Here is a 21,940-nt window from a genome sequence, read left to right as displayed (position 1 = left end):
ACTTGTAGCACTCAACGCCCTGAAGGGTATCGGCATCCTTCATGCAGACGTAAAACTTGACAACGTTATGCTCGTCAACCACCAAGATGAGCCCTTCAGAGTGAAATTAATTGACTTTGGTTTGGCCATGCCAGCCTCCGAAGCACGGGAAGGAATGATTGCACAACCTATTGCATACCAAGCACCAGAAGTGTCCTTGGGCCTCCCCATATCTGAAGCCATTGACATGTGGTCACTGGGATGTCTCTTGGCATCTCTGTTTTTATACCAAGACATCTTCATTGGTGAATCTTTGTACGACGTAATGAACACTGTTTGCTGTCTGCTCGGTCAGCCACAAGACCACCTGCTAGATGCTGGAAAATACACTCACCAGTATTTCAAGAGGGAACGCTGCTCTCCCAATTCACAATGGAGACTGAAGACACCGGAAGAGTACAAGAAGGAAAATGATGACCAGCTGCAATTGTCAGAGTGGGAATTTGACCGAATTGGAAATTTGGCTGACGCAGTAAACAAATATTCAAATGCAATTGAGGAGGTTGAAGTTGAAGACACAAGGGCATTTTTAAATCTCCTTCAAATGTTGCTCAATCCAGATGCTGAGATGAGAATAACACCTCAGCAAGCCTTGGAACATTCTTTTGTCACCATGAGTCACCTGGCTGACTACGCTCACAGAAGCTCTTATACACAAGCTGCCTTTGAGCTGATGGTCGTCTGCCCTGCGTGTGATTCAGACGAATGTCATGAATATCTCAGCGATTTTGAAAGCGACACGGAATCATCTGACTCAGGAAAGGTTTCCTCAAACATGGACAACTCCAGGACTGAGGAATCATCCTGCATGGAATCCAACTCTGAAACTCCAACCTCACCGAAACCATTGCAGGAAAAAGAGCTTTTTATACTCCGCAACAAGTCTGTACAATACAAAGTATTGGAGTTTATTGGAGAAGGAAATTTTGGCAAAGTAGCCAAGTGTGTCAATATGAAAACAAATGAGAATACGGCCATAAAGATCCTCAAAGACGTCAATGATTATGACGACGAAGTAGAAATGCTGGAAGAGCTTAGGACACTTGACCCAGAGAAAAACAACTTGGTGAGATTCATGGACAGTTTCATAGACGATGACAAGTCTTGCATCGCTTTGGAGTTGCTAGACAGGAGTCTTTGGGATTTGATGGTACAGAGAAAGAAACCATTGACTCTTAATGAAATCCGTCCTATAACCCGTCAGCTACTTGTAGCATTCAACGCCCTGAAGGGTATCGGCATTCTTTACACAGACCTGAAACTTGACAACGTTATGCTCGTCAACCACCAAGATCAGCCCTTCAAGGTGAAATTAATTGACTTTGGTTTGGCCATGCCAGTTTCCGAAGTAGAGGAAGGAATGATTGTACAACCTTGTCAAAACCGAGCACCAGAAGTGTCCTTGGGCCTCCCCATATCTGAAGCCATTGACATGTGGGCACTGGGATGTGTCTTGGCATGTCTGTTTTTTGGCCACAACATCTTCTATGGAACATCAACATATGGCGTAATGAAAACTATTTGCTGTCTGCTCGGTCAGCCACAAGACCACCTGCTAGATGCTGGAAAAGACACTCACCAGTATTTCAAGAGGGAACGCTGCCCTCCCAATTCACAATGGAGACTAAAGACAGCGGAGGAGTACAAGAAGGAAAATGATGACCAGCTGCAATTGTCAAAGAGGAACTTTGACCATATCGGAAATTTGGCTGACGCAGTAAACAAATATTCAAATGCAATTGAGGAGGTTGAAGTTGAAGACACAAGGGCATTTTTGAATCTCCTTCAAATGTTGCTTAATTCAGATGCTGAGATGAGAATAACACCTCAGCAAGCTTTGGAACATTCTTTTGTCACCATGAGTCACCTGGCTGACTACGCTCACAAAAGCCCATATACACACGCTGCCATTGACCTGATGGTCGTCTGCCCTGCGTGTGATTCAGACGAATGTCAATATCTCAGCGATTTTGAAAGCGACACGGAATTATCTGACTCAGGAGAGGTTTCCTCAAACATGGACAACTCCAGGACTGAGGAATCATCCAGCATGGAATCCAACTCTGAAACTCCAACCTCACCGAAACCATTGCAGGAAAAAGAGCTTTTCATACTCCGCAACAAGTCTGTACAATACAAAGTATTGGAGTTTGTTGCAGAAGGAGGTTTTGGAAAAGTAGCCAAGTGTGTCAATATTAAAACAAATGAGAATACGGCCATAAAGATCCTCAAAGACGTCAATGATTATGACGACGAAGTAGAAATGCTGGAAGAGCTCAGGACACTTGACCCAGAGAAAAACAACTTGGTAGACGATGACAAGTCTTGCATCGCTTTTGAGTCCAGGACCGAGGAAGCACACTGCATGGAATCCAACTGTGAAACTGCATCCTCACCGAAACGGTTTGGGTTCACGTGTTGTTCTATTTTGTAGTTTATGCACACAAATGCGGTGGCGAGCTAACCGGAGCGTCTCGCCCGCCATCCGGAGAGATAGAATGTTGCATCTTTGTCTTACAGTAGGCTATCATCAACAGAATCTTGAACGAATGCAAATATGTGTAACTAAGCTTAAAATGACTTGCCATTCACCACCACAACGCCCCCCCCCTTCCCTCACACACACACACCCCCTTTTTCCCTCTCCTCCTGCCCTGCCACTACTGCCTCTTCATCTTTATCATCTTTTAATCCCAGTCCCCCTTGTGCCAGTACCCCCGTGACCCTCTTCATTTACCATATAACCTAACCCCCGCTGAAACAGGGTTCCCACAGAAAAAATTCCATGCTACCTCCTGATTTTCCAGGTTCTATATTAAGTCATAATCTATAGGACCCTGAAGCTTTCTGCCCCCCACCTCCCCTCACAAACACAACCCCCTAGGACACTGACTACTTGCATACAGGCAGAAACTAAAGCTCTGCAAACCTGTGGTGAGGGAATTCAAGTACTGGACCAGTGAGACGCTGGAGGATCTTCGGGCGTGCTTTGACTGCACAGACTGGGATGTTTTCAGAACTGCTACTGACAGTCTGGATGAGTTCACAGAGGCTTCTGTGAGGACAGCTGTGTACCATCATGCACCAGGGTGAGTTACAACAACGACAAACCCTGGTTCACAGCGGAACTCAAAACACTACGCCTGCAGAAGGATCAGGCATTTAGGAGTGGGGACAAAGACTTGTACACAGAGGCAAAATACAAGTTTAGCAAGGCGGTGAGAGATGCTAAACGACTGTACTCTGAGAAACTCCAACAACAGTTCTCAGCAAGTGACTCTGCTTCGGTCTGGAGAGGCCTCAAACACCTCACCAACTACAAGCCAAAAACCCCCCACTCCATGAATGACCTCCGCCTGGCAGACGAGCTCAATGAGTTCTACTGCAGATTTGAAAGACAATGTCCTGATCCCATCCCCCACAGCTCCACCAACCTGCTGCAGTCCCCCTCCCCTCCCTCCCCCAGCCCATCAGGTGCTCACGCCTCTTCAACTATATCACCTTCCCCTCCCCCACCAGCAACGACCCTCTCTATTCTGGAGAGAGACGTTAACCGGCTCTTTAGAAGACTTAATCCCCGTAAGGCAGCCGGTCCGGACTCCGTTTCCCCTCACTCCCTGAAGCATTGTGCTGACCAGCTGTCTCACCAGGTGTTCACTGACATCTTCAACACCTCCCTGGAGACATGCCACGTACCAGCCTGCTTCAAGGCCTCCACCATCATCCCTGTCCCCAAGAAGCCCAGGATCACAGGACTCAATGACTACAGGCCCGTCGCCCTGACCTCCGTAGTCATGAAGTCTTTTGAACGGCTAGTCCTGACCCACCTGAAGTCCCTCACCGACCCCCTCCTGGACCCCCTGCAGTTCGCCTACAGAGCCAACAGGTCTGTGGACGATGCTGTCAACATGGCCCTCCACTACATCCTCCAGCATCTGGACTCCCCAGGAACCTACGCCAGGATCCTGTTTGTGGACTTCAGCTCTGCTTTCAACACTATCATCCCGTCTCTGCTGCAGGAAAAACTCTCCCAGCTGCACGTTCCCGACTCCACCTGCAAGTGGATCACTGACTTCCTGTCTGACAGGAAGCAGCACGTGAAGCTGGGGACACATGTCTCAGCCTCTCGGACCATCAGCACCGGTTCCCCCCAAGGCTGCGTTCTTTCCCCTCTGCTCTTCTCTCTGTACACCAACAGCTGCACCTCCAGTCACCAGTCCGTCAAGCTCCTGAAGTTTGCGGATGACACCACCCTCATTGGACTAATCTCTGGTGGGGACGAGTCGGCCTACAGGTGGGAGTCTGACCATCTGGTGTCGTGGTGCAGCCAGAACAACCTGGAGCTCAACGCTCTAAAGACAGTGGACATGGTTGTGGATTTCCGGCGGAACAGAGCCCCACCCTCCCCCATCACCCTGTGTGACTCCCCCGTCACTATTGTGGATTCCTTCCGTTTCCTGGGCTCCATCATCACCCAGGACCTCAAGTGGGAGCTGAACATCAGCTCCATCACCAAGAAGGCTCAGCGGAGGTTGTTCTTCCTGAGGCAGCTGAAGAAATTCAACCTGCCAAAGACGATGATGGTCCACTTCTACACGGCCATCATCGAGTCCATCCTCTGCTCCTCCATCACCGTCTGGTACGCTGCAGCCACAGCCAAGGACAAGGGCAGGCTTCAGCGGGTCATCCGCTCTGCAGAGAGGGTGATCGGCTGCAATGTGCCGTCCCTCCAGGACTTGTTCGCTTCCAGGTCTCTGAAGCGAGCTAAAAAGATCGCGGCCGACCCCTCCCACCCCGGACAAAAACTGTTTGTGCCCCTTGCATCTGGGAGGAGGCTGAGGTCCATCAGGACTAAGACCTCCCGCCACACCAACAGTTTCTTCCCGTCGGCAGTCAGGCTCATCAACAGAGCCCGGTCCCCCACTGCCTGACTATAACACTCCACCGGTCACTCCCCCTCATGCTGCACATGCCACTTTAACTGCAATTCATCACTTTGTCACTTGTCACTTTGTCTCTTGTCTGTTACATGTTCGTTAGTGCACTTTATGCTTAATATTTTTCTTTTTAACTTTTTAATATTTAATTTTTTTTTAACTTTATTCCCTTGTTTTATACTAACCCATAGCCTTAGCCTTATTCTACTAACCCATTGTATTAGCATTTCATGCCACTTTATTTTATTACTTGTGCACTGTTGTCTTGTCTGTCTACTGTCGCGCACTAACCGCCAAGACAAATTCCTTGTATGTTTGACATATTTTGGCTAATAAATGTTTCCTGATTCCTGATTCCTTACTTGATATAAAAGACGTGCCAGTCAAGTCTCTTACCCTCCTCTTTCATCTTCTCCCTCTCATCCTCCTCCTCTGCACTCAATAAGTCATTGGAAGAACTCAATTTATCAATTTACCAATAAATATGTGCAACTCAATCTAACAACATCGATGCAATCCTGATTTTCCAGGTATGAATCATTGGGTCAACTTAAAAAAATATGTTACTGTTTTCCACTAGAATTTTTAAGTTAAGCCAATTAATTCAAAGCAATGTTTTGAGTATGGGGAAGTAGCTTTTGGGCCACAATAAAACACATTTCTAAGTAATATGAACTTAATACTTGTCAACATGAATGCAACCGGACAGCAGCTAAGGGACGCTTTCCTGGTCCTCAAAAAGAACAGAAATTCAGACAGTATTATTCAAATGAATTAGAGCCATTTATTCAAATTAAAGTAACTGGAATAAACAGTAGCACAATTCTTGAAAGTGCAAAAACACACATTTGTAGGCAACATTCTCCTGAGACACAAAATAACATGCACTCAGATATTTATGAGGAGAAAGTGTAATAAAATTAAAACAGAGTGCATGGAATCACCATCCTTTTACATGAACAAATGAAAATGATTTAAAACAAAAGATGACAGATGACTGTATATTAAAGGCACACATTTCAACATCAAATGAAGTTCTATCAATCAACTTTGGCAGTACTTGCATCATCTCTTATCTCATCAATATCGGACTACTCACCCTCCTGATTAACTCCAGCAAAAATTTCCAAAGAGAGACACTGCATATCAAGTTCAAAATAACACCAACACCCTCAGAGAACAGAGGCCATTCTTTTCAATTCTGATTACACTGATTTGGTTTTCACTCAGTACTGTAGGTGTAACAGGTGTTTGACTCCACTTGCCATCGCTAAGAGTCATGACAGGGTCAAGTCAAGTCAAGTCATTTTATTTTGTATAGCCCAGAATCGCAAATTACAAATTTGCCTCAGAGGGCTTTACAGTCTGTACACATACGACATCCTCTGCCCCGAAACCCACCATCGGCACAGGAAAAACTCCCCAAAAAATGAAAAAACCCTTACAAGAGGGAAAAAAGGGAAGAAACCTTAGGGAGAACGTCAGAGGAGGGATCCCACTCCCGGGATGGACAGACTACAATGGATGCCATGTGTACAGAATGAACAATGTATAATACATGCAATTCCTATGACAGAAATGATTCAAGTAATTGTGAGTAGTAAGCCAGGCGCACAGCAGGACCACTGCAGAGGCAACCACCATCAGATAGAACCACCATCCACAGAATCCTGTGGGGAGGGAGAGCACAGAGATTTTAGGAGAGGGTAATGTTGGTTTATGAGTAAAGTAATATGATTAATATCTAAAATAATGATGATGATGATGATGATGGCAGCAGCAGGCGTCAGCATGGCCACGGTAGGTGTCAGGACCAGGGTCCCGAAGGAACCACGATCTATGGAGACCTGATAGGGGCGAAAGCACAAAAAAAACTCCCGGAAAGAAGCTGAATTAGTCATGTGCATTAATAAAACTTGAATTATGGTAGAAAGAGAGCGTGAGAGAGGAGCTCGGTGTGTCCTAAGAATTCCCCCGGCATTCTAAGCCTATAGCAGCTTAACTAAGGGCTGGTCCGGACTAACCTGAGCCAGCCCTAACTATAGGCAGAATCAAAGGTGTCACGTGGGTGCCCTCTAGTGGGTCCCTGCGGACGTGGGTGCGACACCCTGTAGCTAAAAAGTTAGTCTGCTGCAGGGTGTATAACTGTTATGATGCCACGAGGTTCCTTCTGAGGACTTAACTTCTGGGTGTTCGCCAGGTGTCTTAACGTCACACAATAAACGGCCGATACGAGCCGAATGTGGTCCGTGTCCTGGTGGTGATTTTAACAACACAACGCAAGAAAGAGTACAACCGCTACATAGGTATTAATATTATCTCAGAAAAAAATAACAAGCGAGTTGTGTGAGTGCGTGTGATGTGAGCCTCCCTCACACATGGTCGATCAAGTCTACTCTAGAAAATACTGTACTTTGTTACTTTAGAGCTGGCTTTTTGTCCATCGAGCTGAAGACATAGCTTCTGAAATACCTCAAAGGTAAATTTCAAGTGCTTGGGATAGCTAAGGTTAAGGGCATAGATCACTCCCATCAGCAAAGCACAGGCGACAGGTCTACGTCGAGGTTCTCCACATCCTTGTAAAGGAAATTAGAAGGTGTTAGGATGTATAAAATGCATAGCTCAAGCTCTTCAGGGTGATGTGCATTAGGGAATGCAGGGTGACCATGTACTTCAACGCATAGCAGAGGCTGGTGTATTAAAACAGCCATATCTCCAAGTGGGAAGGCTACAGAGACATGCAGTTCAAACAAAATTAAAAGCGTACTCAATTACTTATGTTATAATGTTTGAAAAGGTCCTCCTCCTTATCTCCAAGTGTCACGGTGTGGTTTCATTTGTTGTCTTATTTTGTAGTTTTCTGCTTCTTGTCTCCCTGGGTAACTTCACTACCTGCCCGGTCCTGTCATCCCCTGTAATTGTCTGATCGTTTCCACCTGTGTCCAATCACCTGCACCTCCTAGTGTATTTAAGCCTTGTGTCTCTTGTCACTGTCTATTGTCCTGGATGTTCCTCGTTTCTGCCTGCCTTTTTGCCCCCTCTTCCTGTCTTCCTTTTTGCCCCGTTCCTGTGTGTGTTTTTGCCCGCTGGCCTTTTCTTTATTGCCCTTTTGACTATTAAAGTCTTCTTTCGTTACTCCACGTCTGCGTTTGAGTCCTGCCTTCCTACCCGACCCTGACAGAATGACACAACCACGAAAGGACTCCGCAGACCCGCTGCCAGACGATGGACCTAACTACATGGACATTAGGAGCCCGTTCTGGCAGCGGAAGACAAAATTTGTATTCGGCCCCAGGAGCTATCAGCTCGCCTGCCTCGAGCTCCGGGACCTCCTAAATCCCAGTAGGAGCACTGGCAAGAGGAAGCACCGACCTCCCGTTTCCGCTGGGCCGCCGCAGCAATCTCCCGTTCCCGCTCCTCGACTAGCTCCTCCGACCCCGGTATCGGCCCCAAGACTCAGCCCCGACCCCGCCATTACCGGCCCCGAGACTCAGCTCCGACCCCGCCATTACTGGCCCCGAGACTCTCAGCCCCGACCCTCTCAGCCCCGACCCTGACTCAGCCAGTACCGGCCCCGAGACTCCAGGCCCCGACCCCAGACGCCGACGCCTCCAGTCCCCGCTCCCCGACTCGGGCAACCCTGACTCCCATCCCATGGACCTCTCCCACCCCCCTGTTGGTGATCTGGGGGCCGTCTGGGATCTGGCCCTTGAGCCGCCGGCGACTCCGGATGCCGGCGGCAATATGGATGCCTACCTGGCTGTAACGTGCCATTTTGTGGGTGAGAAAACCACACTCAGTTCAGTGCTGTTAGGACAGGGCATTTCCCCCAATCACACACTGCTGAAAATATAGCTTGTGTGAAAGCCCTGATGGAGGAGTGGGGAATTGCCAATAAGGTGACATGTGTGCTCACTGATGATGCTCCCAATATGGTTGCCTGTGTGAGAGAGCTGAAGCTTCGGCACCATATTTGCGTTGCACACATGCTGAATCTGATAGTGAAGAAGGCACTTGACCAGCAGCCTGTGCTCTCTGGTGGGCTTCTTTAGAAGCAGCACCACTGCTAAGGTATGCGCTTTCCCTTTATTACAATTTCCTTTAACTCTAAGAGTTTGTCTGTGTTCCTACTGCAGTGATTTAATGGCCTACTCATCTGTATCTTTAAAGGATAAGCTTACACTTCATCTGGGGATGCCAAACATGAAGCTAATGCAAGAAGTGGAAAGTCAGCCAGTAGGAGCAGCGTTAGCTGGGTTACAACATGACATCCCCTTCCTAACAGCCAAAGAGTTCAACATTGTTGGAGGGTGCCTTTCTTTGCTGTCTCCCTTCTATGATCCACTGTAGAGCTGTCGGCAGAGGAAAATGTGCCTGCCTCCAAAGTTGTCCCCCTCGGGAGGATGCTGGAGGACACCCTTCAGGAGGAAATGACAAAGCCGGCACCTGCAGCAGCGTTGGAAATGGGAGACCTACGGTGGCCCTGAAGTACAAAACACAACGGAATTAACTTCTTACGGAAAGGGTAGGGCCTTATAGCAGAGGACGGACCCTTCTGATTGGACAGACGGACTGTCTGTCTTTGTTAACAACTATTTTAGACCCTTTTTAACTATACGTGGCATTAAAATACAACCCTACACATGTGTAACATTATTATAAAACCTGAGACTAATGCTGCTGTTATTTACATCAGACCGCTCAGAGTGAGTGCACAGTAAAATATCACAATCATATACGACGAAGGATCTTTGTTTGACTGAGAACGTTATCAGTTGTTCTGACTGAAAGTCAGACTACAAGCTGCTGTTATCAGTCGTGCTTGTTGTGTTTCATGGTACTGAAATACAGCAAAGAGAAGTGATTAAACCCCATTAAAGGGAGACAAGACATGATCCTTGCTGTAATCTGATTATCTAATCAGAGCATTTCTCAGTGAAGTTTCTCACGTCTGAATTACGTGATTTTCTCCGTTTTGTGTGTAGTGAATTACTGTCCGATGGTTTTATTGTTTTCACTGTTTGAATTACTTGTGTTTCTTAGCTTTGTCTGCAAATTAAATGTTGTTCACAGCAAAAGAAGGAACCTAAACTTCACTGAGCAGAAGTCTCACTGCTTTGTCTTCAGTCATCATTCAATAGGAGATCGTTCCTTTGTTACAAGGAATAAAATGTAGCAAAGCTGTGAAAGACACGTCGCTTTAGTGTTTTGAAAAGCTCTTAGACTGAGATACACATCAAATAAAACCTATAACATGCTAGTTTGAGTTGCCACTGAGCCACACGCCTCCCTCGCTGTAAAACACACACACACAACTTATAATTTTATCACATGGAGGTGAAAAAAGGAAAATATATGTTTTTCTATTTTAGGCTATCAATTGTTTTATAAACCTAAATTCTACATATAACATTTATTCTCTGGAACAGACAGAAGCAGAGAATCACAACAAATCTTCCCAGAATGCAACCTGATTTATTCTCCCACTTTCTGTCTCTGGCAGTTCATGAGGCCTTTATGGCTGAACCTCCTTCAGGAGTTGGGACCGGTCCCAGAGCGCCTCTGCTGGACACGAACAGCTCTTCCCTCTGTGCCGCTTCTGGGAATCACCTGATGAGGCCGCTGGGTTTCGTTTTGGTGTCTAGTGTGTGACACACAGTTTATGACAACTAGATCTCTGCCTGAAGCTTCTTGCCCGCCTCGCTTTGCCACATTCCTCTGGAGTCGGTATCTGCCGTAACCCCTACTGAAGGCAGAACACACGCTGATAAATTCCACCTGAGGCCAATCATGCCTCCTCCCCTCTCCGTCCCCTCTGCAGCTGAGCCAACTCACGCCCGCCACCACAGTGTTGTAATGATCTTGTTCAAGATTTCTGATGTTGATGCTCAAAGACACACATTAAAAAATGTATGTATGCTCGAACTGCACACTAAGTTTGAATTTGAAATCCTGCAACTCTATATTGATTAGTTATCTCAACTAGACGGAGACGCAGACCTTGGAGAAGCCTTGACGCAGGTCTCATGTGTATATGTCATGAATTGGGAGACTAAGACGCAGACCTTCCACCTTCATGCATAACGTGTGTGTGTTATCTCAAGTATTAAGATTCAGAGGGCTGAGACGCAGACCTCCGAGCAGCAACTCAACACACAACTTGTTTCAACTCTGCTCCTACTTGCTAGTGTTCTTTAATAAATGTCCTGTTCAATGATTTTACACACGTGTTGATGAGGACGGTCTTAATCAATGCGTCTCATGGTTTCTTGTCTTATGAAAAGTAAAACCCTCTTCAGATATCTGTGAAGAATCACTGCTTTGCCCCTAAAATGTTCACTCTTCTTGCTCTTTTGTTGGACGTCTGCAGGTCAAAGACTCGTCCATTTATCCTCAGAGACAACAGAGAACACTGAATATTCAGATCATTGTAGATACTACGACCACAACATGTGCTGATAAGACGCAGGATTTACAAATGTTATTTTGTTACGATAAAATGATCTCAGGCGATGTGAGTCTTCCCTTTGCAGCAACTCCCAGCATGCTTTAAACCAGTGAAGTGAAGAACACGACGTTTAGAGTCCAAAGGGAAACAACATGCATGTGATTGTGGCTGCAGTCACAGAGGGGAAGCACATGGAATCACAACAACACACAAACATCATTCATTTATTGAACAGCAGGACAAAGGTACAAAAAGGGGAAATGGAGCAACTTCATTCCACCTTCATCTACAAAACAAGAAGTGATTCAGAGCATCACTGTTCAATGAAACCAAGAAGGAAAACATCCCTTGATCCAAAACAGCAGCAAGAAATAGTCAATAACATTTCAGTCAGTGTGCTCGGATGCTTCAAACCCAAATTTAAATAATATGATACTTTAAAACGGATCAAAAGACGTTATGAACCAATAAACATACTCTGATTTATTTACAAAACCCTAAATGACAAATTATTATATCTTCAACCTGTTGAATTAAATCTACTGTAAAGAACACAAGCAAACTATTTACACAACTGGAAAATAAATGTCTATATTTCGTGTGTGTGTATTTTTACACGTTTGTTACCAACAATGATTCAACCCAAACAGCAGAAGTATCAAAGAGTAAATATGGTGGATTTTTTGGAGATGAACACACTAGTCTGTGAGCACTTTGATGCTTTCATTGATTTGAACGTCTCCTAAAATAATCATCCTCGTTTTATTTCATTTCAACCTTTTTATTAAAACCAAATTATCCAAATTATTAAATGTGACTATTGATGTTTCCTCACAGTTTCCAGATGTTCACCAACCCTGATTCAGACGTTTAAATGAAAGATGAATGAGCTATAAATTGACAGTTTGTGGAGAAGAATGTGGAGCATCGCTTGTTGATCCAGAGCAGGGGTCCCCAAACTTTTTACAGTGAGGGCCACAGAACTTTTCCCTTCTCTTTTCCAACTTCCCTCTGAAAAGCACAAAGCAAGCAGGCTAAGAAACCAAACTAAGTGATACAGCACAATGCATTTCAATACCAGTATGGTTGTGGAGATGGCTTTTTATCCCAATAGATTTTAGATGGATGATAGATAGATGATTACATTTGTGGATACACAGAATGACTGATATAAGTCAGAAAAGTGAGCTTACCTATGTACTGTGTGTTCATCAGTGTGAACTGTGGGCCTGCATCTGGCTGGAGAGAAGTTGAATGTCCGGTTCCATTCTAGTCACAGCCAGTCTCAAACACTGATGCAAATGTTCATCTGTCAATCTTGATCTCGTTGGAGTTTTCAGGAGTTTCATGCGTGAAAAGGTTTGCTCGCAGATATACGTGCTGCCAAAAAGTGTGAACATCTTCATTGCGTGTTGTTTTATGTTAGGGTAGGTGTCATTTGGGAGGGCGGCATAGAAGTCAATGAGACTGTTGGGCTTGAATGCGTCTTTCAGAACATCACAGTTCTGTAACTCGGCCAGCTCAAACTGATACGAAGGCTGGGCTTCATCGATGTCGGCAACAAAAGGGTTCTGAAAAAGACGGATTTCTTTTGCATGAACATGTAGTTTACGGAATTGTACACCGAACTCCGCCTTCGGCATTTTCAGTGCTTCCACACACTTTTCACCTGGGAACGCGACAGATGGCTTCTCTGCAGAAAAGCTTTGGGTAGCAGGAAGATGGGTGAAGTTGTGCTTTTTCACTTGTTCCAAAACCAGCCGTAGTTTCACCTCAAATCCTTTTATGTGGGAATACATGTCGCAAATGAGTTTCCCTTTTCCTTGTAGCTGCAAGTTAAGGCCGTTCAGCAGTTCTGTCACGTCTGTTAAAAATGCGAGGTGCCATTTCCATGCTGGGTCGATCAGCTCTGGGACTGTTTTGCCTTTTGACTGAAGAAACTTAACTTCAGGTAGCAGCTCGTAAAAACGCCTCAAAACTTTGCCGCGGCTCAACCATCGGATCTCTGTGTGGTACAGCACATCTCCGTACGCAGACTCCAGTTCAGACAGGAATTGTTGGAACTGCCTGTGTTTAAGTCCATTAGCTCTGATGAAGTTTATGCACGATACCACAACCTTCATGACAGAATCCCACTTCAACACTTTGCCGCACAGCGCTTGCTGGTGAATTAGGCAGTGTACTTGTAGCAGGGCGGTGAGACCCCATTCCTCCATCTCCCGGTTCATGCGTCCTATTAAACGAATAAAAATAAGAAGCTCCGCGGTGTCCTGCACGTCCGTGCTTTCATCCAGTGCTAATGAAAAAAACTGAAAATCTTTAGTCTTCTGCTGCAGCTGGGCATACACATTACCCCCAATTTCTTCAACACGTCGGGTAATTGTATTTGCCGACAGACTCACGGCATTAAAGACATCTTTCTTCTCGGGACAGACCTCCTCCACGACAACATTCAAACATTTCTTGACAAACTCTCCTTCAGTGAAAGATTTACCGCAGCTCGCTATCAGCTGAGCAACACGGAAGCTGGCCCGAACTGATGCTTGGTTCAGCTGAGTTTGCCGTACAAATGTAGTCTGCTGAGCGAACAGTCCAGTTTTTAGCTTACACATTTTTTCTGCTCGCATTTGGCCGTGCAGGCTAGCATACTTGTCTTTGTGACGGGATTCATAATGTCGGCGCAGGTTGTATTCTTTGAATACCACCACCGTCTCTTGACAGACGAGACAAACAGCCTTTTCTTTCAACTGAACAAAAAAGTAATTATGTGTCCACTGCGGGTTAAATACCCTGCATTCTGAATCAATTTTTCCCTTACCACACCGTTGCCATTATTGTGGAAGTTGCATTCCACAGAGAAAGTTGAGAACAAGCGTGTGTCTCGTTTATTTTTCACAACGGATGAAAAAACAAGATGGCGCAGCCCTGTAATCTCCCTATCAACGGGCTCTACGTCATCAACAACAACAGAACATTTAAAGGGACCGCGATCCGTCGAGCAGTCGTAATTACTTGTATGACACAACCATTTTACCATAACCATTAGCCTTTTTTCCGTCTCTATATTGTTCAGGGGGACGGGTCAAATGTGGAGGCGGGCCGTATGCGGCCCGCGGGCCGTAGTTTGGGGACCCCTGATCCAGAGCAATATTCACCCATAAACCTAAAGAGAGAAACAAATACATAAAAGAGAAAACTAAATCATTTAGCACAAACTACTTTGACTCCATTTTGATAAACATGTGTTAGTGAGTTCCTAGAAGTTAATGTAAGAGCTTTGAATATTAGACTTTATCTGAGGAGCTGATGTGAAGCTTTCTGTGTCTTTCTCTTAATAATCTCACGTCTCACGGAACCAAACTGCACCTTTGTTGTAGAAAAAGTCAAAAGACTTCTTTACATGAGAAGCTCCTTGTGCTCATACTGAGGGCAGCTTTGTGGAACAGCAGCTGTGAATAGTTCATGTCCACGTGGAGCTACTCACTGTGTGCAGGACGCCGACTTCAAGGTTTAGGGTTCAGTTCCTCAGAGAGCTCAGAGCCGTCAGTAGAAGCAGAAGAGCGTTTGCTAAATTATATTTGCTGAAATAAAAAGCAAAGAGAATGTGTTTAGTGTTCTAACAGCTTCCTCCCAGCAGATACAATCTCAGTTTTTTAACCTATTTCTTCCACTAAAAGTTAAAATGACTTAAATTTGCTCTAGAACAAGTGACTTATCTGGGACATGTGATCACAGCTGAGGGCAATATCCCTCTCTCCCAAACGTATTGGGGCAATTCAATTGGTACCAAAAAAAAAAAAAAAAAACGAATGATGAGTTATTTGGGGATGATTTCATACTGTAGAAAGTGGATCCCAAATTATTCGGAAAGAGAGGCACCTCTCTCGTTCATGGTCCATGATAAAGGCCTCAGCGCGCATTACAAACTGACTGACTGAAGCTGAAAAGGCTTGTTAGGACTTAAAGACTTCCTTATCACAGGCCCCGACTTTGGGCCTACCGAGACCCGACTTACCGTACACTCAGTTCATAGACCAGAAGGACTGTTACATGACATCAGTTTGTGTCATCTTCATGGAGGGGAACTTAGGCCTGTTGCCTACTTCTCCTCAAAACTTGACCCTGTTGCTTCGGGTCTTCCTCTCTGTTTGCGAGCAGTGGCGGCAGCCGAGAGAGAGATTTTAGCATCATATGACATTATGGGCTACTGTGATGTGACACTTATGGTCCCACATGCTGTCTCCCATATCTTACATGCCCAGAAGATTTCTCACCTCTCTGCTCAGAGATGGTTCAGGTGTCATACGACATTGTTAGAACTGCCTAATGTGTCAAATCTAATTGTCTAATTGTCAAACGATGCGATGTCCTTAACCCAGCTACACTTCTAACTGCAGATGATGGAGAGCCTCATGATTGTGTCGAGGCCTGATCTGTTGGACACAGCTCTTCCCAATGCAGATCTTGAGCTGTTTGTGGACGGCTCTGCTTCTCACTCACCCGAAACAGGCGGCGGCCAGGAAACAGGGAAGCGGATGCAGCGGCAAAGAAGGCAGCCTCACAGGGCTTCCTTTTCCCCTTCACTCAAATGCTTTCCACACCGACCGATCCTAGTCCTTATGCCGATCTTCCCACACTTCAGTCTCTTGCCGGTGCACAGGAGCATTCCCTGTGGAAACGATCTGGTGCCATTCTTGAGGGCGGAATCTGGACAGGGCCAGACAGTGGGCGTTGCTTGCCACATGCTCTCTTCCACATTTATGCTAAGTTGTCTCATGGAAGATATCACGTGGGCAAAGGGGGAATGTGCACTGCTATAAATGAGCATGCTGATATATTGTGCTAACCTCTCCCCCTCACTTTCAGCACTGCACCTGCACCGAAGGAGCACCTCCATCTGGTTCCGGTTAAGGGGTTGCAGGGTGGAGAGCCCTCCCCCACTGCAGTGTTCCAAGACACCAACGAGCCCGGTAGAGATGGCAGAGACGGCAGAGACAGCAAGGACGGCAGCCACCCGGAGAAAAGCGATAAAAGACAGATCTCCAGCGCCAAAGGACACTTAGGAAGCATGGTTGGAGCCTGAGAATGAACATGTGCATATTCCTGACGCTGGCCACATTTGTGCTGTTTTCCCTCACAGTCAATGAGTTACAACCCCCTTATGTGAAGATCACGGATTCCAGCCTTCTCCACCTCTCCAATAGAGAATTTCAGGAACGGAAAATAAGCTTCCACTGTCCAGCAAAACAATGCGACGAGACGAGTGTTTGCTCTACACAATCGAACATGATGCATAGGTTAAAATAGAAAGTCACGTAATTGAAGTTGTGTGTGTTCCCGGGGTAAGAAGAGATAGAGTATGTACTGTGTGGGTGCACGGAACATTTGATTTAGCAGATCCACCATTCTGGTGCAGTAAACCACGATCGTGTCAGTGAGACACAGCCTAAAACAGTACCACCTGAAATAATTTACGAGGCCGTTAAACCACAGGCCATGACCTCCCGCAGGCCAGAACAGCCCCCACCAAAGCAACTTGGAGGCAAAGGTTGATCTCTTTCAAATGTCCAAAAGGGGGGGTGTGGAAAGGAGGGTTGCAAAGCTTACATGTTACGGCTGAGCACGCCGCACTTAGGTCACTGGTCAGTCCTGAACTCAGAGGACTTTAGGACAAACGACACTTGCACAGTGACTCTAAGTCCTAAATATGACACAAATTGGGAATACCCGTTCTGGTGGGCTCAACTTGCAGACTGTACGACGGAGCCAGCCCACTTCACTCGGCTGGATTGGCAGTATGCGTGCAAAGTAAGCCTACAGTTAAGAGAACTTCCAACCCGTACACCACCGTACGAGCATGACAATATTGCGTTGACTATTGTGAATGACCTTGCTAACGAAAGGAATGTCTAATTGTTGGATATGTCAGCATATGCCCACTTCATCTAGAGCACCTATGCTGGTTCCTGTTCCATTCACGGAAGCCGAGGGGTGGCCTGAGCTATCTCATCGATTTGTGAGTAATGATAAAGACTGTTACACTCCTCCACCGCAAACGGCGACAATAGCGAAAAGGACAGTTGCCTATGAGGGTGGAAGGTTGTACGTTTTGCAGTTTAGCGGTTCAATCGTGAAAATAGACAGTATTAATCAAGTGATGTTGCTTAGATTAACCTATTACAAAAGACATGTCTATCAGCGGTTACGATATCAAGTGCAAATGACTCTCCGGGAGACCAATTGCACACCGGACAGTAAGGTGTTAAAAAACCTGCATGTACTCATACCAAATACAGCAACTATTCGATTGGAGATGGGCATACAGGGCATCCCCTGGGCAAATGATTTTAAAGTCACACACTCAACCTGGAGTAGACATAATTGTAGTAAACCTTAATCCCAACTAGACCTCAGAGTAGAGATTGTACCAAACCAGCACCTCCCATTCCGGTCCATCCCTTAACCAACGTCAGCTGCTGTAACTTCTGTGCTCTGGATGGATTTCATCTCGGTACGAGTGACTGTAGTTATGATATTATCAGCTTTACCACTGAATCCAAAGATCTCGCTTTACCGGAGCAGGTTTATTTAGTTTGTGGCAACATTGCTTATAGCTGTGTTCCAGTCATAGGGAACCTTCATAAAAAGTCAGATACTGGGAAATGCTATTCAGCATACCTTGTACCCCTAATTAGACAGGCTGACTCAAGGAACTTGCTCCATTCCACGTACGTCATAAACGCGCCATTTCAATAGGTTCAAGGATTTTGAGCATACTAATACCGTCCTATGGCACCTACAGGAGCCAGGAGGAAATAATGGCACTCTCAACAGTACTGGAAAGACACGGGAATAAGACTTCAATAGCACTTTCCGAAATGCAAAAGGAAGTAAATGACATCAAACACATGGTATTACAAAATAGAAGGGCTCTGGACCTCGTTCTGGCCTCACAAGGCGGGGTATGCAAGATAATTAACAGTGAATGTTGCACTTACATCTCTGTTGCAACATCGCAGTTTATGATGTGGTGGCAGACACAGAGCAAGGCATTAAGGAATCGCTCGAAGACCACGGATGGAATCCTTTTGGGGAAATGCAGGCATGGGTTGGATCATGGGGAACTTCTCTCTTCTAGGAACTGCCATGGGAACTAGGGGGCATCATTTTGTCTGTAATTATTATAACCCTAATTGTAACTGTTTTAAAGCTCTTTGTAAGTAAGGTTGTCAGTACTTATGTATCAGTTGAACACATGAGTATTACTACGCAGCGTCTAGTTCAGAAATGGACTCCACCATATCCGGATAGCCTTGACAGGGACAACGAATGTGAATATTGTGTGTAACTGGACGATATTTTATGTGTTGGTGGTTTAAGTAAATGTTCTCATGTACTTTGAGTTAATGATGTATGTTCTACGATTTTTTATGTTTAATTTTTCATTCTTGATTTTGAATTGATTGTTTAACGTTTTCCTGATTTCTTAGTTGTCAAAGAATGACAAAAAGAGAGGGATGTCGGGGGAGGATTTGTTGAGGTGCATGTTGTGAGAGTCTCAAGAACTTGTATGTGACCTTTCTTGGGAAAGTCGTGACCTGACCTAGTCTACGATGAAATCCATATGTGGCTTGGGCAGACCATATCATGTTCTTCTATTTACCTTTCTCCTGTGTTTTCCTGTCTGTCAAAATTATTGACTTGGTCCCACTAAGAGGGTCGTGGAGGTTCCCGAAACATCTGGTTAGCATTCCTCGAACCTTCAGAGATGTATAAAAGCTCCTCGTCCCCCATAGAAACTTTGTCAGATCTTCCTGCTCCTTTTGGGGGAAGGAACTTTCTGTCCCTTTTCAGCTGAATTGTAGTCATTTGACTTCTGTCTGTGCTTACGGCTTGTGCTGATGATCTCTGTATTCTTTATCATTTTTCTATATTCTAGTTAGTAATAAATACTTAATCACAAAGCAAGCTCAAGATACTTTTGATTTCTCACATGGGCTAAATCCACAAAATTCCACCACAACTTTCAACAACAGCCTGAAGAAACAACTAACTACGTTTAAGTGTCTCAAGCGCAAAACAATCACAGAATTGTCTAAAAGTAAAATGTCACTAAACAATAAATGCAGAATAAAAGCAAATATGATTTTATAAGTGTGACTGGTGAAAGTTGCTTCAGTGTCTCATTCTGGATAAAAGCATCAACTCAAAGCCTAAAAGCAAATGCTCCTCAACACTGTGTCTCTGATCGTCTCTCTCACCGTTCCTCTTTCTGTAAACCTTGAATCCAACCACAGCAGCGATGATGATGACGACAAGAACAGCCACAGCGATGATGATGATGATGATGATGAAGGTGGAGGCAGCAGGCTTCTCTGTGGAGCACAAAACAATCAAAGAGTCTCAAGCTGAACAGATGAAGCTCCACTTATCCAGCAGACCTGAACACACACACCATGTGACGTCATTTCTTTATGCCGTCTGCACATGATGACTGAGACACATATTCAACCTCCTTCCTGAACTTTTCTCTGTCTGATTCACTGATGGATACATGTATTAATACACGTGTTTAATCATTCTGTCTACTCATCTTTAAGTGACCAGTAGTTGTGTGAATGCAGATTCTACAACGTCTGAATTGTGGTGACACGTTACAATAGTTCAGCACGGACTCAAATAAAGCTCTTACCTGGAATGAGTTTACAAAAGGATGAATAAACTTATTTACAGAGAAATGAACCAAATATTGACACATTTATATATTAATCTAGACCAGTAAACAGTGTTCATAACTCTCGCTGTGTTTAATTCTGATCCGAGTCTTAAAATGACTACAAATAAAAACTAGACTAGAAATGTAAGAAAGCAAAACTTCCCAAATCTAAAACACACAAAGTGGACAAAGTGGATGTTTGCTTCCCTCCTTCACCGCTCCGGGTCTCAGACCTACCCGCGTTGGTCCTGGTCTTGTCCAGTTTGGTGACAATGTCCTCGTCCACACCAGACAGCTGGAACACACAGTCGTACCTCCTCCAGTCTTCAGCAGGGACGGAGGACAGTTTCAGGTCAACCCTCATCTGGAAGGTCCCGTCGTGGTTGGGGAGGATCTCTCCGAGGTCCACGTCCTCATGGAGCTCCTCTCCATCTTTCCTCCAGAAGAGGGCGGCTCTGTCGGGGTAGAAACCTGTAGCGTGGCAGCTGACTGGAGAGGAGGGAGTCTTCTGGAGGAGAGACACCGAGGGACGCTCTGGAGACGGAAGAGAGGGACAGGTTACATCTTTATTATTATCAATGATATTTAGTGTATTAATATCATTCATCTTTGATGTATTTAAAATGCCTCTTTAACACTCAACTATGTGTATTTAAGTTTACTAAAAGAATGAAATGTCTGTAAAGTTTCATTGATTAAAGAAGGGAGACAAACAGATGAAGAGGGGGGAGACGGATTGGAAGGGGAGGAGGACAGTGTGTCAGTGTGTGACAGAAGGTTTATGACATCAGGTCATGTGATCCTACCGGTTCTCATCAGAGAGCTCCTCCCGTAGTTTAAGAACTTCTTCAGCCACTCAGGACACACATGAGTCAGGAAGTTGTTGTTGTGTGCTATCAGAGCTCTGTTCTGATCCCACTTCTGTTTGGTGAGGACAGCCTGCTGTTTTTGAGCGATATATTGCTCCGTCTGCAGGTCAAATGATATGAAGTCTTCTCCATCATAACCATAGTGATCATAACCCTTGACCTCATTGGTCTCATCATCCCATTCACAGCCATACATGTTCTGGACAATGTGGACCCCTGAGAGAGGGAGAGAGATAAAATGTTGACATGTTTGCTTGATAAAATACTTCAGTGATTATCTAATTAGCAACATTTCTGAAAATTCATTTTCTGTTCATCAACTAATTGATTCAATGTTTCAACACTAAATATCTTATATTACTAATTAATATTTTCTTTGCAGATGATGTAATAACTATTTCTAATGAATCCATGAATTGTTCACACTGTAAAATGTCAGAGACGCTGATGAAACCTTGGAAGTGCTTCTTCAGTGTGAATAACATGTCAAGAAGTTGCGTGGGGAAAAAAGGCAGGACTCAAACGCAGAGTTTGCAGGAAACAAAAAGGGACTTTAATAGTCAAAAAAACTCCAAAAAAGGCACAAACAAGGTCAGGGAACCGAGAACAAGGACTTGGAGACCTCCCGGTCTCGGGACCGGTACAGGCCGAGTCGGGGCCATGAGTCTCGCGGCCGGTACAGGCCGAGTCGGGGGCATGGATTGTGGGGCCGGGGGTCGTGGGCTTGGGTCCGGAGGCCGGGACTGGAAGCTGCTGCGGCCCAGCGCTGGACTTTGTGCGCTGCGGCCGAGCGTGGAGAGCGTAGGTGGCCTTGAGCCGGACCGCGAGGTCCATCACCCGCTCCCAGTGAGTATCGCCGCCGGACGGCCACAAAATGGCCTCCTCCTCTGGAGACCGCGTGGTGGGCGGCGGATGGTGAGAGCGGCGACCC

At 45.4% G+C, this 21,940-nt stretch overlaps 2 protein-coding genes across 7 annotated transcripts in view; both read right to left on the bottom strand.

Annotated features, from left to right (window-relative positions):
* LOC120826883 (uncharacterized) overlaps positions 1-21,940 on the bottom strand; it is a 315,723-nt gene that overhangs the window by 176,046 nt on the left and 117,737 nt on the right. For 3 of the 4 annotated variants that reach the window (XM_078080733.1, XM_078080735.1, XM_078080734.1), the window contains exons 6-8: positions 20,947-21,225; positions 20,378-20,674; positions 19,686-19,799 (exon numbers count right to left, since the gene is read on the bottom strand). In XM_078080733.1, coding sequence (XP_077936859.1) covers positions 19,686-19,799; positions 20,378-20,674; positions 20,947-21,225 — 690 coding nt within the window. Of the gene's footprint in view, positions 1-12,008; positions 12,372-14,571; positions 14,588-14,908; positions 15,006-19,685; positions 19,800-20,377; positions 20,675-20,946; positions 21,226-21,940 lie in introns of those variants that run through there. The other variant, XR_013450818.1, reaches the window with a different exon arrangement.
* LOC120826879 (major histocompatibility complex class I-related protein 1) overlaps positions 1-21,940 on the bottom strand; it is a 52,212-nt gene that overhangs the window by 22,055 nt on the left and 8,217 nt on the right. The gene's annotated exons all lie outside the window — the stretch shown is intronic.

The sequence above is a fragment of the Gasterosteus aculeatus genome, chromosome 10, assembly GCF_964276395.1.
Source record: "Gasterosteus aculeatus chromosome 10, fGasAcu3.hap1.1, whole genome shotgun sequence".
Taxonomy (NCBI): Eukaryota; Metazoa; Chordata; class Actinopteri; order Perciformes; family Gasterosteidae; genus Gasterosteus; species Gasterosteus aculeatus.
This window is presented reverse-complemented; position numbering and strand designations above follow the sequence as displayed.